General features: G+C 53.1%; 1 protein-coding gene across 3 annotated transcripts in view; it reads left to right on the top strand.

The window, feature by feature from the left end:
• Kiaa1614 (KIAA1614 ortholog) overlaps positions 1–11,442 on the top strand; it is a 32,691-nt gene extending 21,249 nt beyond the window's left edge. For all 3 annotated transcript variants that reach the window (XM_029479348.1, XM_029479341.1, XM_021164911.2), the window contains exons 6-10: positions 619–775; positions 2,621–2,873; positions 5,402–5,529; positions 6,347–6,531; positions 10,199–11,442. In XM_029479348.1, the coding sequence (XP_029335208.1) occupies positions 619–775; positions 2,621–2,873; positions 5,402–5,529; positions 6,347–6,531; positions 10,199–10,392 (917 nt within the window). In that variant the 3' untranslated portion in view covers positions 10,393–11,442. The remainder of the gene's footprint in view (positions 1–618; positions 776–2,620; positions 2,874–5,401; positions 5,530–6,346; positions 6,532–10,198) is intronic.
• The last annotated feature ends 4,503 nt before the right edge of the window (positions 11,443–15,945 follow it).

Raw genomic sequence — 15,945 nt, 5'->3', positions numbered from 1 at the left:
GTAACCTTTCTGGGAACCCTGAGTCTGCACCTCCTTGAGAACTTAGGGAGGATTCTCTTATTAGTGACAGGGCCCCTGGGTAACCGCTTCCTCTCTTCTATCCTCATGTTTTCTTATCTAGACGGGGAGGGTTAAGATACAGTCTGTCTCGTGGGAACCACAAGGGCAAGTCTATGAAGGGTTCAGTCACCCTTCATATCACCAAGTGCATATAATGGTCCCAAGATGGAAGCTATAGTAAAAGCTGTGGCAATTTTAGATTGTTTCCCCAGTTCTCGACTGTGTCCCCTTGACACAGAATGGGCATGACCTAGCACAAGTAACTTGCCACTTAACAAATACTTATTAGGTGCCCAGCTGGGTGATGGGGTGACAGTAGTCCACAGTCCTCCATTGCACCCCCACCCTTATCCTCAAAGTTTCCAGTTTAGCAGATGCTCAAGGATGGGCCCTGCCTCCTTCACTGACTGCTTCCTGGGCTTCTACTGCTTCTGCTCCTACGGCTCCCACCTCTCCCTGGCATCTCCTGCTCCTCAGGTCAGGCTGGGAAATGGGCCTTTCCCCCGTGTGACCTGTGGGGACAGTCATGTAGCAGGGGCGGCTCTGTGGCTGTTGCAGGAACACTCCAGGACTCTCTCCAGTCAGTGGATATCGCCACTGTCAACTCTACAGCCATCACCCTCGCCCTCACCTCAGAGGAGCCTGAGTGCAGCCAGGAGCAGGGAGGAGGTTCACAGAGGACAGGATCCAGCTCTGAGGGCCACGTGCCCACTGGGTGAGTGGCAGGAGCAAGCCCTGACTGCATAGGGCATGCTGGATGAGGACATACCACCTGGAGCAGTAGCGTCTTTTAACTTCCTCTTCCAGACCCAGAAGGCTCCCTAGACCACATCCTGGTGCCTTAAACCACCCTTCCTAATCGTGTGTGTGTGTGTGTGTGTGTGTGTGTGTGTGGTACATGTTTGCTCATGGGGAAGGGGGTACACATGTGTCTGGGGACACATGGCGGTAAGTATCTAAGTATATATACAGGTCAGATGTTAACATTGCGGGAATCTTACTTAGTTGCCTCACACCTTGTGTTTGAACCCCAAACCCACGTTGTCTCTGCCTCCTGGAACTGGGATTACAGACGTGCTGCTCTGCATGGCCTGGCTTGTAAGTGGGCACTGGGGACCTGAACTCAGGTCCTCAGGCTTCTATGCCACTTCCACACACTTGACCTACTCCGGCCCCACCTTTGCTAATTCTCTTTATCTGACGGACTTCATTGAGGCATGGAGTAATATCCCCACCCTTGAGCCCCAGCTACTAATGATACAGCTGAGAGCCACAGCCCTCAAGGTGCTCCCAGGATGCAGACTGATCCCCTTCCTTGCATCAGCTGAGGCCTAGCCACCTGAGACCTTGCTGGAACCTCCTTGGACCAAGTTCAAAGCCTAGGCAAACCTGGTACTTGTAAGGGCTTCCCCAGCTCCAGACTGTGCCCTGTGACTGCACACGGCACTCGGCCTCCTGGCCAGTTCCTTCTGGACGTCTCTCTCAAGTATCTAGCTGTTCCCTCAATAAAAACGCCACGGTTGCTTTCCCCACACCCCCTTCCCAGCAGCTGTGGTGCTGTCCCCACAGCTTAGACCTCGATCTGCCTCCTCCTGCTTTCCCTCCCTTACCCACCGGCAGCCCTCGACAGCCCCCAGCCCCTCTCTCTACCATCTGGTCTAAGCTGTCTCGCTTCTTAGCTGCACAAGGGAATATTTTTTCAGAACCCAATTAAATGGTATCATTGTCCTACTTAAAGCCCCACAGTAGCCTCTCCTCTCCTCTTCCCGAGGCTGACAGTGCTTGGCGTGGTGGGACTTCCCTGCCTGCCCTGCTTCACCGCACACCCCTTCCTGCTTCTCTCCTTACCTGGCTGCTGTCGTTGAACTCATCAGACTTGTTTCTGCTCAGACAGAGGACCCAGCTGTCCTGTGCTCCAACAGTTCTCACTTCAGGCTCAATGGCCTGATTCCTTCCTGTCATTGGCCCTTGCTAAAAAGATTGTTTTCTGCCAAAGAGATCTTCCCTGGAAACTATTTAAAATAAGTACCTACGGGCCGGGTGTGGTGGTGCACACCTTTAATCCCAGCACTCAGGAGGCAGAGGCAGGCGGATTTCTGAGTTCGAGGCCAGCCTGGTCTTCAAAGTGAGTTCCAGGACAGCCAGGGCTATTACAGAGAAACCCTGTCTCGAAAAAAAAAACAAAACAAACAAAACAAAACAAGTACCTAGTCACACCCTGCTTCACCCCACACGTCACTGTTTGGCTTCTCTTCTTCTTGTGGCCTGTTGTTGATAAGTTTCTATATACCCTTAGCTGAGGGTGGACAGATAGGAGGCTTGTGAGACATCCCGCAGGAGTGGAGTGGATGGCTTATGACCCACAGCTGTGTGCTATGGAGGGGGCTATCCTGGACTGTTCTTCTACTTTCACGGGGCACCTGGCAGAGTCTGCGTGGCTCTCCTTGCTATAGCCTGATTGTTAGACCCTCCCTGAGGACATGGGCCCTGGTCCATTGGGATCTGTGGAACCCTACGATGCAGGATGCAGCCAGCTCATGCCCTCCCCTTTGCGTTTCAGAGCATCACTTGAGGCCAGTGCAGGGCACAAGTCACCCTCAGGTACCCATTCTGATGGGAACAAGAAAAGGAGGGGTAGCATTACCTCCGCCCTGGGGCTCAAAAAGCTTTTCTCAGCCCTGGGCCACACACCCCGGCCCAGACTTGGCCCATCCCGAAGCTACAGTGTGGAACAACTGCAACCCTCAGCCCTGGCTCCACAGACCAGCACCCCCAAAGTGAAAAGAGCCCCATCGTTACAGACCCTGCATCTGGTGAGTCCCCAGGGCCCTGGCTAGAGGGTGTGGTTCCAGTGGTGCGGTCTAATGGGATGAGAGTGGAAGGGGAGGCAAGTCCAAGTCACAGCAGTGACGAGCTGCCAGCATCCTCACAACTGCCTCACGGTACTTGTGCTTACTGTGTGAGTGACCCTTAATCCTGTTTCTTCACCCACCACCTCCTATCCCCTTTCTCTCTCTCCCTTGTTGCCTGTGTCCTGGAGAGTTCATGCCCTGCGTTCTTTAACCTACTCCTTGGCCACAGTGACTCTTTAGTCCAAATGAGCTTTCTTTTCTTTGTCTCTTTGTTTCCTTCCTTCTTTCCTCCCTCCCTTCCTTTCTTTCTAAAAAGAAATATTTTCTCTGTGTGTTTTGCCTTCATATATATGTCTGTGCATCTTTGTGCATGCCTGGTACCCACAGAAGCCAGAAGAGAGCATTAGATCCCCCTTGGACTGGGGTTATAAGCAGTTATAAGCTATTATGCGGGTACTGGATATTGAACCTGGGTTCTCTGGAAGAGCAGCCAATGCTCTCAGCTGCCTAGACATCTCTCCAACCCCTAAACAATTCCCATCTGTAATGTCACGGCAAGCCTTGACTGGCCTCTTTGTTCTGGTCTTTCTCCACGTGGCCTCCAAGGTGGTTTTTCTGAGACTGCACAGACCTGGCCATACCAATGGTGCCTTGCCAGGACTGCTTCCGGATCCGCTGTCTGTGGCTTTTACATCTCCTCTCTCTCCCAGAACACTCTTGGCCTCTGCTGAATAGACAGACGCTTCTACAGTCAGATCACGCAGTCTGACTGAATCTGCACCTGACGGCCTCTGCTGTCTCTACCTGATGACGCCTGTCCTTTCCTCCTTTAGAAGTCACCACAGTCCTTAGGCTGCATGGCTTCTGCTGTTTGCCTTCTCACAGGGTTTCACCCCTCCATATCTCTCTCCCCTCACTGGAGTATGATTTCTACACCCCCAGTACTGTCTCAGTAGCTAGTGTACCCAGTTCACATTCAGTGAATACAGGGCACCAGCTAAGTATCTCCCTCTCTGAGTGCCAGGCTTAGCAAATCACCTCCGCACACTCACCTCTACCAGGCCTCCGGAAACCCTGCTCTGTGCTGGGAGCGCAGAGCTATTCTGTTCTCACACCCTCCCCTGTGCAGAGTTAGGTAGGAAACCTTAGCCTAAAGCAGGGCCCTTCCTAATGCCCTGTGACACTTGAATACAGTTCCTCATGTTGTGGCCACTCCCAACCATAAAATTATTTTTGTTGCTACTTTGTAACAAATTTTGCTACTGTTATGAATCATAATGTAAATGTCAATGTAAAAATGTACAGGATCTGATATGTGACCCCTGTGAAAAGGCTGTTCAACCCCCAGAGGGCCTCGACTCCCGGGGTGGGAAGTGCTGGTCTAAGGCACTAGAGCTTTTTATTTCCAGGGCCGAGGAGGGGAGAGAACGCAGGGTGAATGGCAGTCCATGGACTGATTTCACTGAGGCTGAGGAGTGGAGGCCCTTGTGCAGTGTCTGCTGGGTGGAGGAGAAGGAGAGGGTGAGCTGGGAATGAAGACAGCACTGCATTCACCTCCTGTCCCTGGAAGCTCTCCAGATAAACTTCTCAGGTGTGGAGCTGTGGCCTTTGCATTTCTCACCACTGGAACGTCTCCATAAGTCACCCAAGGGAAATGACAATGTCTCTTGTGTCTCAGAGGTCTTGCTGTAGTTTAAGCTGAGGGGCTGAAGGTAGAGAGCAGCCTGGTTCAAAAAGGCTAAGACATACAGGAAGGATGGTACAGAAACTTGAAAAACTGGGGGGAAAAATCAAGCTAAAAGAAAAAACATTGTCTCTCAGGAGCACAAATGCCTGAGCCTCTACCCCTGACTAGCACATACCACACCTTCTCCCATGTCCCTGTCTTTTCCCGTGTCCCTGTCTTCTCCCGTGTCCACATATCATTTCTCATGCTGTCTTTCTTTTGCCTGGGCACCTGGTCCTTTTTTTTTTTTTCCCAGCTGGTGAGCTCTTGCTTCCAGCCTCACTCAAGGACCAGCCTGCCTCTGTCAGCCTGCCTTCTTGGTCAAAGCCTCTCTGCTCCCAGTTATACACTCCTGGAGCTGTCATGTTACCTGGCTCCCCCCACTCCCAGCTGGACGCCTTCTGCTCTAAGGTGTGTCTTAAGTATGCCACCAGAGAGCCACCCCCAGCCCCTCCCCCTTGGACAGGGTCTCCTATATGACTCTGGCTGGTCCTCCTGACCCTTCTGCCGAGGCTTGAGTGCTGGGGAGATTTTCATAGTGAGATAGGCACGCGAATAATGCTAAATGCTTTGAGCTCCTGTGCAGTCCCATCTTTTGAAGCAGGCTCCGCTGACTCCTGCTGGGCACCCGGGCGTCCTGACCAAAGCTTGCACCACACCACTGTTTCCATAAACCTCAGGTTTATGGTTCCCAGCAAATCCTCTGTGGGGACCCCTTCCCAGGCTGGTTTTCTCACCTGTAATACTGGGCCTTCCCCACTAGGTGTCATCCTCCCATCAGCATCGGAGAGCAACTTCCTTCCAGAACCTCCATTCTCTGCTAGGTGGCAAGGGAGACCGGTCCAGCCTCTACCTGGTAGAGGGGTCAGGGGACAGCAGTGGACCCAGCAGGTAAGCATGGCACAAGTGACCCAAATGATAAACTCAGAGTGGCACCACAGCCCATTTGTCTCGTGAAGAGGAAATGAAGCAGAGTAGCTGAGTGTGGAGCAGAGTAGCTGAGTGTGGAGCAGAGTAGCTGAGTGTGGAGCAGAGTAGCTGAGTGTGGAGCAGAGTAGCTGAGTGTAGAGCAGAGTAGCTGAGTGTGGAGCAGAGTAGCTGAGTGTTGCCGTCCACAAATCTCCACTGTGGAGAAATGGAACAACACAGACATCTCAGAATGACACCTTTGTGCCCTTGCCATGTGCACTGAGCACTGTGAGGCACGGGTTTGCTGGAAGGTGGCACTTGCAGGCTTGAAGCCTCTCTCCCTTGGCTGTCTGCTGACATCCTGAGATCAGTAACACAGCTAAAGATCTTTCTTTCTAAACACCCAGATGAGAACCCCCACAGAGGCCCTTGGTTCCTGGCCCAGGCCCCCTTGGTCATCTGCTTTTACTCAGGGTTTCATGGAAGGACTTTGTGGGGGAAGGGCTCCTGAAAACATTAGATAAAATTATAGTTTTCCTCGGGTGCTCAGAGGTCTCTTTCTAAACACGTTAGAGACCACCGTCCTTGCTTCGAGGCTCTCTGGCCTGAGATACCAACCGCCAGCAGACGTGGACACTGCCAGTCTCCACCCTAGGGAGCTCATTTTTCTGGCTGAGGTCAGAGAAACCAGCCCCTCCTGTCAGAACGGTTCCTACATCAGATTCAGGTCACCATAGGGCCCAGAAAAAACTGGCTGTGATACCTAACCCTACTGTTACTGTCTTTGGTCTCCTTGTAGGCCAGCCAAGGCCTTTCCCCATCGTGCCCTCAGTGTGGAAGATGTGGGTGCCCCTAGCCTGGCTCGTACTGTGGGCCGCGTGGTGGAGGTGTTCCCAGATGGCACGAGCCAACTGCAGCTGCAGCGACCCCCAAAGGGCACCTTTGGATTCCGTGTGGCCCATGGCAGTGGCCGTCGAGACTCAGGTATGCTCTCGGGATCCTTAGTAAAGCCCCTGGAGTGGGGTCAAGTTCCTTTGGGGCTTTGTTTGAACAATAGAGAAAAGCTCTCCTCATCCCTCCGGAAGCTCTTCCTGGGTGCCAGGTCCCAGGAGCCCTCATGCTGAGGGGGTAGAGCTGGCCGATTTGACTCCACTGCCCCCCCTGTTGTCCTGTGACATCTAGAAATCCGAGCCAGCAGGACTCTTCCAGAGGGGCAGAGGGAAACTGTCTGTGCTTGCCGGGTCTTAGCTATTCCTTTGATGTGGTTGATGTATTTCAACCACCCCATCCTCCAGCTGCTGGTGTGTCTGGGCTTGTGGAGTGGGCCTGCCTGTCTGCAGTCCTGTCCACAGCCCTCCCTCCCCAGCTCCTGGAGGCTTTGTTCTGATGGATGTTGGCTCCAGGTGTCTGGAGGGGTTGCCTACTGTATCCTAATTCAATACCACCGTCACTGAATTCTGACCAGTTCTTGGTCCCTCTACATCCAGGAGTCCTGTGTGGCAACCTGACTTGCCCAGGCCAAAGCCCATGGTCTAGAATGTGTGAGTACATGAACCCTTGGAAGCTGTCCCCAGGCTCTGCTCAGCTGAGGGAGAGTGGGCAGAGGAGGGAGGGGATGACTTGGAAAGGCACGCCCAGCAGTCTGTGCTGCTGGGCCCTGTAGAGGAGTAGTCTGCTCTGCAGTGTCCTAGGCCAGGGCTGTTTAACTGTGAAAGCCTTCCTGCTGCCGTGTCTGCAGCACACGCTGTGCTGCAGGGCACCTTTGGATTCCGTGTGGCCCATGGCAGTGGCTGTTGAGACTCAGGTATGCTCTCAGGATCCTCAGTAAAGCCCCTGGGGTCAAGTTCCTTTGGGGCTTTGGTTGAGCAATGGAGAAAAGTTCTCCTCGTCCCTCCAGAAGCTCTTCCTGGGTGCCAGATCCAGCGTGTGTGCTAGCTCCTGTCCTGTGCATCACTCGGCATCTGTGAGTTAATGTGTGTCAGGTGCCTGCTAATAAGTATCTTGGATACCGGGGTTACAGCACAGCATGGAGCACGCAGACTGCAGACCTCAGGCCTCAGGAGCGTGTGCTCCAGCAAGGGTGCTAGGCCAGATCTACACATTTACTTCATATGTTTTATATTATGAACATGGCATAGTGAAATGCACCAAGAAGCAAATATAAATAAAACAGGCATGGCCGGTACTGGGTAGACAGGCTTGAGATGACACTCCGGTGGAGACAGGACAAACAGGAGATGTGTCAGGTAGAGGGGCTACCAACTGTGAAGGTCCTAAAGGGCCATGGGTCTTGCTGTTAGGGAAACAAGGTCAGGCTGAGAGCTGAGCTCGGAGAGGCTGCATGCTGTCCTGACCTATGGGACCTGGAGTTTTCTCACCGAGTGGCATAGGAACCATCTACTGGAAGAGATTTTAGAACAGAAGGGTGATACCTAGCTGTGTTGAGAATACACAGTGGGTCAGTGAAGGGAACTACAGTGATGTCCAGACTCCAGGAGACAGATCAAATAGCAGGTGGTGGGAGGGTGGCCTTGGAGATGGTGAGCAGGGGCTATAATCTGCTGAACTGCAGTTAGTGTGACCTGAACTTCCTGTCAGGGTAAGAGGGGTGGGGGAAGCAGAGAATGGACGGGGGGGGTCAAGGGGGTAGAAAACATGTGTGATAGGGAACAGCGTGGGCCTCCCCCAGTCTGGACCTAGGGTGAGTCAGATGTCAGCGCACACACAGGGAACTGACATTTGGGAAGCCAGACTGAGTGCCGTCCAGGCTGTCTGGGTGGAGCCCCACTCTTGCTGCTGTTTTTGGCCACCAGATGTCACATAGGGGTCTCACACTAGGCAGTGTGGTGTCTGTTGGTGCTTCTACCACAGGCTGCTTAGGGCCAGTTCCGCTGAGCCTCAGAGGAGAGGAGCCATGGTCTGGGGCTGCTCTGGCTCCTTGCTGAGCGTCAGTCAGGATGCCAGCATGAATCTCATCTGACACCACCCCCACAAAAACAGCAGGCCCTGCCTTCTGCTTCTAACTAGCTACAACATAGGCATCTAGCATCCTTAGCAAAGGCTGTCTCCAGCAGACCACAAATGCCAGAGTTGCCTCACAGTCACGATTTCAGCTGGGAAGCCTACCCAAGTCTCCCCAAAATGGCTGGAGTGACGTCAGTGTCTGGTCTGACTTGGCTACATTCTTTTGGGTTCTGTCATTCCTTTCCACCTGCCTCTCCTGCTGCATACCAAACACTCCTGTGGGTTCACATCGGGAGGTAGGGGTGGCTCCCTCTCCATGCCACCAACCTGTAGTCCCAGCAGGTAAGCTGTTCAAGCACCCGAGAAAGGAGATGAAGGACAGGGCAGGATCCCACTGGGAAAGCCTTCTGCCAAAGAACTGTGAGCTTGGTTATTTAGAGACAGGGCCTCACTGGAAAGGCTCATCTTGGCCAAGAAGCACCAAAAGGGACAGCCACACTTCAAACAGGAGAGGAAGTGTGTACGGAGCTCAGATTCGGCCAAATGGCCACAAACCTTTAGGAAAGGGCTTGGAGATTCCATATTCAGAGCCTGGATTCTCTGGGACCCAGGGGCTACAATGAAGGGGATCTTCTGGACCCATAGGCCAAGGTACCACCTCCCGCAGTCCATGATGCGTCAAGCCACAGATGGAGGCACCAGAACAGACACCCTACCTGTGCTAAGCACCTTGACTAGGGAGAGTCCTTGGAGAAGGTATTATGTGGGCAGTTACCACATGTTTCTCAGCCAGCTGGTGAAGGGGTCAGGACTGCTCACCTGTCCCCAGGTCCCACTGTGTTGTCGGCTGCAGGAAAGTCACCCGCAGAGGCTGTCCCCCTCTGTCCTCCAGCAGGCTGGCAATGTTTACACAGCAGAGGATGGCAGCGGGCTCCAGCTTTCCCCAGAGGAACCAACCCATGTCTGCTGTCAGGGCAGGGCAGCTGACAGAGAACCCGAAAGATGCCCAGCTTTCAGGTGGACTGGGCTGCGGCAGCAGCGGCTGGAGACCTGCCCTGTCAAACCAAGGCCCCATAGCTCCCCTACAACATGGCTTTCTTGGCAGCCAGCCACAAGTCCCTGATGGGCTTGATCATTTTACAACCCAAGGAATGATCACGCTGGCCAGGCTGAGCCTCTTGGAGTGGTAGAGGGAAGGGTGCAAGAAACAGGCTTAAAGCTGTAGACATGGGCATCTATTTTCCCTGGACTTTGACCACATGCCACCAAATCCCAAGTGAGGAACTGTGTGAGTGACCCTGAGGCCAGCAGTAATCCTGCATCGTACTATGAAGGAGATTTGGTCCCAGCCACTTGTATTACTCTAGTGACGTGTCCCCTGCCTTGGCCTTTGGGCTGAGCCTGGGTGACTTGAGCTACAGACTCCATCTATTTATGAATCCTGAGCAACACAGTGCACATAAAAGCTGATGTCAGAAAAGGTTAGTTCATGCGTGCTAAACTGAAGGCAGATAATGGAGTGTCTCCAGGCATCAGTTGCAGGGGTTTTGCTATTTTGAAAGAGGCCACAGAGAAATGAGGTTAAGCATGGGGCAGAGGGTAGGGAGTGACACCTGACATCAGTTGTGAGGGGTGTGTCACTGTGTCCTGCATGACGTCTCATCTCCTCTCTTCCTTTCCTTTGCAGGGCTCTATGTGCAGGCCATGGCTGACCTGGATACTGCTAAGCTGTACTCGGGGCTGCTTGGGGTCGGGGATGAGATCCTGGAGGTGGAAGGGGCCAAGGTTGCTGGGCTGGGCTTGGCTCACATCAAAGAGCTACTGGCTCGTGTAGAGAGCTTGTCCATTCGTGTCCTGAGACAAAGGCCGGTCCCCCAGTGACCCAGAAGTACCGCTGCTCTTGCTGACACTCCTACAGGACGCCTGACTCACACACACAGCAGGAGGGGCTAGAAACATGCCACCCAGAGATAACATGTGAACGGAAAATGCAGTTCACAGATCAGGCATCTGTCTGGGCAGTGGCAGAAGCTGTTCTGATCGGCCCCCTGCAGGAAGAGGCCGAGTACCCGTGTGTACGTTCAGTTAAGATCACTAGTTTATACAGGTCTAGAGACAGAGAATCCTGGTTTCTTCCTTCACAGAAGTGGTCACATTCCTTTGTTGGAGGGAGAGAACTGCCACTGACTAATCCTTGGGTTGGTCCCTGAGAGCTGGCCTCAGCTTCTGGCCACACTCACTGAGAAGGCTCCCCAGCCCCCAGCACACCAGAGACAGCGTGGCCACCCTGGCTTTGTGCCCCATCTCTTTCAGCCGTGGCTTGCCTGGTTTCCATGTGACACTTTGCTTCTGATCCAGAAAGGGCTCAGTGTCTTGGCACAGCCTGACAGCCAGGAGCACATATTCCTAACTGTGTGTTCTGTGAAATATGGCCTGTCAGGAGTTCTGTGCCCCTTCTGGGTATGCAAACTTCTGAGAGATTCTGGGAGCCAGAATATTAAGAATTACTAGAGATTTTTTATGACCAACACAAAGTTGAAAAATGAAACTATTGCCATTTGCAGCAAGTGTGGCCATGTGGGATGGGGGGGGGGGGCTGGCCCAGCCAACCCTTTGCCTCCACCCCTGCCTAGACAGAGGTTGTTGTAGCCTGGCCTGGGCGGGCCTTTGTCTTTGTTCTCTTGTCCAGCTTGGAGCCAGGGCTGCAGCTGGTGTCTGGCTCTCCCCCAGCTGCAGGGTTCCTATCCAGACCTCCCTGGTGGCAGCTGTGGGTGGGCAGCAGGCAGGGAGGCTGTGAGCTGGGGGTGGCCATCCCACCTAGGTATAGTGCAGCCTGCTCAGCTTAGATCCTGCTCAAGGGCTGGGGACGCTAGATGCCTGGACAGGCGTCAGTCTTAAATTATTAAAAAGCCAAAGCTGCTTTCACTGGAATTGCTGGATTCTGTCTTCACTTCGTCTCTACCAGCCCTAAGAGGCTTGGGGCAAGGCAGGGGCAGAAGGGTACAGGTATGGCCAGGGGGCATTCGGAGGGGACATGTGGAGGCCTGCAGGGGTAGGGTCATGGCCAGGGTAGATGCAGAAGGCTCTGCAGACCTTGAGTCAGGAGAGGAGCCCTGGCAAGGCTGAGATCTGAGAGAACGAAGCTAAGAACCTTGGGCTAGGTGCACGGTGGGGTAGTGTGTGGCTCACTGCCGGTGTGGATCTTGCCACAGTGCCAGCTGTGGTCTCATCTGGATTGGGCTGACATGAGTGTCACAGGCAGTTTTTATTGGACAAGGAAGACACTGAGGGAGTATTGTCTGTGGAGAGGTGAGAGAGGAAACTAGCCTGTCTTGGGAAAGAGATGGGGACATTTGCAGCAGAAGTCAGCTACAACTCCGCTGCTCCTGCCCCAGAGGCTGGGGAGAGGAAGGGAAGTGGGGGACTGTCTCAGAGCCCCAAGAGTGCAGGACTGGATGGCTAGGACTACCCCAGGCTGGAGAAAAAGCAGAACAAAGGGGCTTCTAGCAAGTGGAATGAGTAGCTAGCGTACCATGTGCATGAAACCTCAGGGCATAAAGAGGGCACTGGAGCACTGAGAGATGAATCTGCCTCCATCCCTTCCCTGCAAAAGCTACAATCAAGGGGAAACCCTGGCGACCCCATACAGCAGTGGTTCTCAACCTAAGGGGTGCGACCCCTTTGGCAAACCTGTCTCCAAAGATATTTCCATTCAATTCATAAAGGTAGGAACATTACAGTGCTGAAGTAGCAATGAAAATAATTTCATGGTTGGGGTCACCACTGCATGAGGAACTGTATTAATGGGTCGCAGTGTTAGAAAGTTGAGAACCACTGTCCTGCTGGCTATTCCCTAGCCTGGAGCTGCCACTAAAGAAATTTCACCTCTGGGGAATGTCAGTAGCAGAAGTCACCTCTGCTTTCTGTATAGCAAGGTATACAGGTGTATGTCTTCTGGAGAGATGCAGTGAAGGGGCCGGGAGAGGCCAGGAGGAGGCTGGGGCGGCAGGAGGTTCTGCTGGCCAGGCCCTGGTGTACCCGTCTTTAAACGGAGCCTACCAGGAGTGTCCTGCTTCTTGGCCTTTCAAAGGTGGGAAACCCAGCTCAATGGCAGTCCCCAGCCCTGTCTGCCCCGAGTGAGGTCCACCTGTCTTCTCTAGCCTTCCTCCATGTTTCCTCCCCCAGGGCAGAAAAGGACAGAACCCAGATGTGAGAATGTACAAGGTATACAGGCTTTCCTGCCTCTGACCTGAGATCTGAGGCACCCCGTGGCCTCTGCTTTCCCCTGGGGTAAGCAATGCTGTGGTCCCTGGCATGTGTGTGTGTGTGAGTGAGTGTGTGTGTGAGTGTGTGTATGTTGGGGGATAGGGAGAGTGCTTTGCTCTCTCCAGCATCTTGTCTGTTCTGTCATTTGCTTTACCTATAGAGCTATTGGTGTGGTTCTCCAGAAACTGCACCATCAGAACCTTCTAGAACTTAGTTAATTGCCCTAAGCCAGGTCTGGTGCAGGCTGGAGAGGTGGGGGAAATGAGGAAGACTCCATTAACAAACAGAACAAGGAGGGGCAAGAATCGCACACCACCTGGTCAGTGTGGCAGTGTCTGGCATGGTGCAGCCGGGTGCAGAGCTGGAGATCTGGTGGTGAGGAGGGAAAAGGCGCTCCTAAGCACAGCTTTGTGAAATGAATGGGAACTTCATTTTTCCTGTTTATCTGTGGCCGTTGCTGAGTCTCTTCCACCTACCCACTGCCTGGCAACCTTTACAAGGATTAGAGAAGTGTCAGTCCTGGGAGCAAACCATGACGCTGTGCTGGCGCTGTTCCCTCTCCCTTTAGCCCTGACACAGTCGTGCAGTCAGAGGCCTTTAGACGGTGACTTTTCCTCAGTACAATTATCCTTCACTTACCTGGCAACAACTGTCCTGTCCTGGTGCACCTGCCCAAGCCATTTCTTCTCTCCCCAGGCATATTCTGGAGCTATTCACAGACTCCTGCCGTCCCCGGATCCCTTCCCACTCTGCACTGTGAAGTCTCTTTCCAGGGCAGCCAGAACACCTGCTCAGAAATGGCAGCCTTCCTTGGCAAGCTCTGCCCAGCTCTCAAAGGCTGTGGGTTTGGCCAGGTCGCTGGGCTGGGCCCAGGAAGGGAGCTGCTGGGACTGGCTCAGATACTGTGCCCACGGAGCCAGGGCTCAACAGCTGCCCTGCCAGTCCTGGAGGGCATCCGGGACTGTTCTGTGGATGCCCGGGCACCTGCCAGGCCTGTCTTTGTCTTGTCCTTCTGCAGTCTGGGCTCAGGCCCCTATCACAGTGTGGGGCTGCCCTTGGGGCTCTGGGCAGGGGCCAGGCATGGAGGGGAGGCCTGCTCTGTGCTTTGGGATGCCCACACCTCCTGAATGGAGTCAGCTTTAGCTGAGAGATACGGCAAATCGGCATGGCATGGGCTAGAAGGACCCCTAGGCAGCGGGCCCATCCCACCTGGGGACCACAAAAGCTTCTGGGGAGGGCCAGCCTCAGCCCTGTGACACCCCAAGTTCACCAGCCTCCATCCAGCTCAGAAGCTAAATCGGGAGGAAGGACTGAGGATGTGGTAGGAGATCTTGCACTGCCACTGTTGCCGCCGCGGACTCGACAGAGTCTCCGGGTCTTCTTGGGTTACTAAGATCAAAAGTTTGTTCAGTATTCTTATAAACAAAATCCAAATACCACTGGGGCTGACTTCCTAAGCTCCTGGACTAGAATTATTATCTTGGGTTAGCCCAGGCTGGCCTTGAACTTGCTGCAATCCTCAGCCTCCTGAGTGGCTAGAATTTATGCAACTATGCCAAGGCCTAGATCAGATTTCAGAGTTAACTAACAGTAGGCTTTAGTAACAGCTCTGAGACATGGTCAGGACCGAGGCAACTGTCACCCATGCTTTACCTTAGGCACGGAAGAGTTTGATGTTTTAGAAGCTGGCTCCATCAGGAGTGTTCGTCTCCTGAAGTGTGAGGGTCTGATTCTTAGCACCCACATTTGTCAGCTATGGTGATGGATGCTTGTCACCACAGGGGTGCAAGGGTCCTTGGAGTCAGCTAGGCCCCAGCTGGAAATCTTGTCTCAAAAACCAAGGTAGATGGCTCCTGAGGAATGTGCCAGGTTAGAGACAGCTTTAGTGAGATACCTGCCTGCCATTACTCATGGCAGACGGGCAGCTTTTCCTGAAGCAAAACCCTGTGGTCCAGTCAAACTTGGTGCCAGCAGTATCTGAGTGTAACCTGGAGATTGAACTTGGTCTCATACACTAGGTGGGCACTCTACTTCTCAACTATTATGTCTCTAGCCTCTTTCTACATCATGTGTATGTGTGTGCGCACATATATTACACTTACATGTGTGTGGGTATGTATGTGTCATGGTACCCATCTCCTATCACATGGGCTCCCAGGATTGAATGGGTCATCGGGCTTGAAGGTAAGCGCCTTTACCACCACTGTACTACTTTATACCTCACTTCTCTTTTCTTTTTTTTTTTTTTTCTTTGAGATAAGGTCTCACAAAAGTTCATCGGGCTGGCCTTCACTTTTAAATCCTCCTGCCTCAGACTTTGGAATAGCTGGGGATTATAGGCACTAGACTAGTTGTTAATTTCTTTCTTAAGGTTAATATGTGAGTGTCTGTCTGTCTGCCTGCCTGCCTGTATGTACACCTATGCATGCCTGGTGCCCAAGAGGCCAGCAAAGGAGGTGGGATCCCGTGAAACTGGAGTTATAGGTAGCAGTGTGCCACCAGATGGGTGCTGGCGAGAGAACGCAGGACTGCAGCGCAGCGCAAGCGCTCTCAGTGCTGAGCCTTCCCCAGCCCTATGCTGGTGCCTCTCTTAGTGGCTTCATGCTGCAGTCTTCAGGCCTGTAATCCCAGCTGCTTAGGAAGCTGAGGCAGGGGGATTGAAAATCTGGCTCTCTTGCTCCGTTTTCCCATGTGTTAGGACTCCAGGCAGGCAAATCTGGTTTTCTTTGGTACTGGGACTGAGCCCTGGACTGGGTAGGCAAGCACTCCACCAACTGGGTTACCTCCTGAGCACTCACAATCCATGACTCCCATCTTCTAGTGGCTGCCAGCGTTCCCTGCCGCGGGCAGATATCTATGTCAGGAATAGTTTTATTTCATTTTTTTCATATACTTTACCCATATGCTTTCCTCTCCCCCAGTTCCTCCCAGATCTTCCCCACTCCTTGTTTACCAAGTCCAAGTGTTTTCTCCCTTCATTTAAAAAAAAGGGGGGGGGGGGGAAAAAAAGGGAAACCAAAAAAAAAAAAAAAAAGAAAAAGAAAAGCCCATTGTGTGTTGGCCACTGACCCCTGGGCATGGCCTGCCTCCAAATGCAGATGACAGACACAGTGATCCTCCATGGATTCTTTTCCTGAGACCCAGCAGGTATCAACTGCAAACTGTTTC

Source organism: Mus caroli, chromosome 1 (genome assembly GCF_900094665.2).
Source record: "Mus caroli chromosome 1, CAROLI_EIJ_v1.1, whole genome shotgun sequence".
Taxonomy (NCBI): domain Eukaryota; kingdom Metazoa; phylum Chordata; class Mammalia; order Rodentia; family Muridae; genus Mus; species Mus caroli.
The sequence above is the reverse complement of the archived record's forward strand: the minus strand, read 5'-3'. Positions and strand labels throughout refer to the sequence as shown.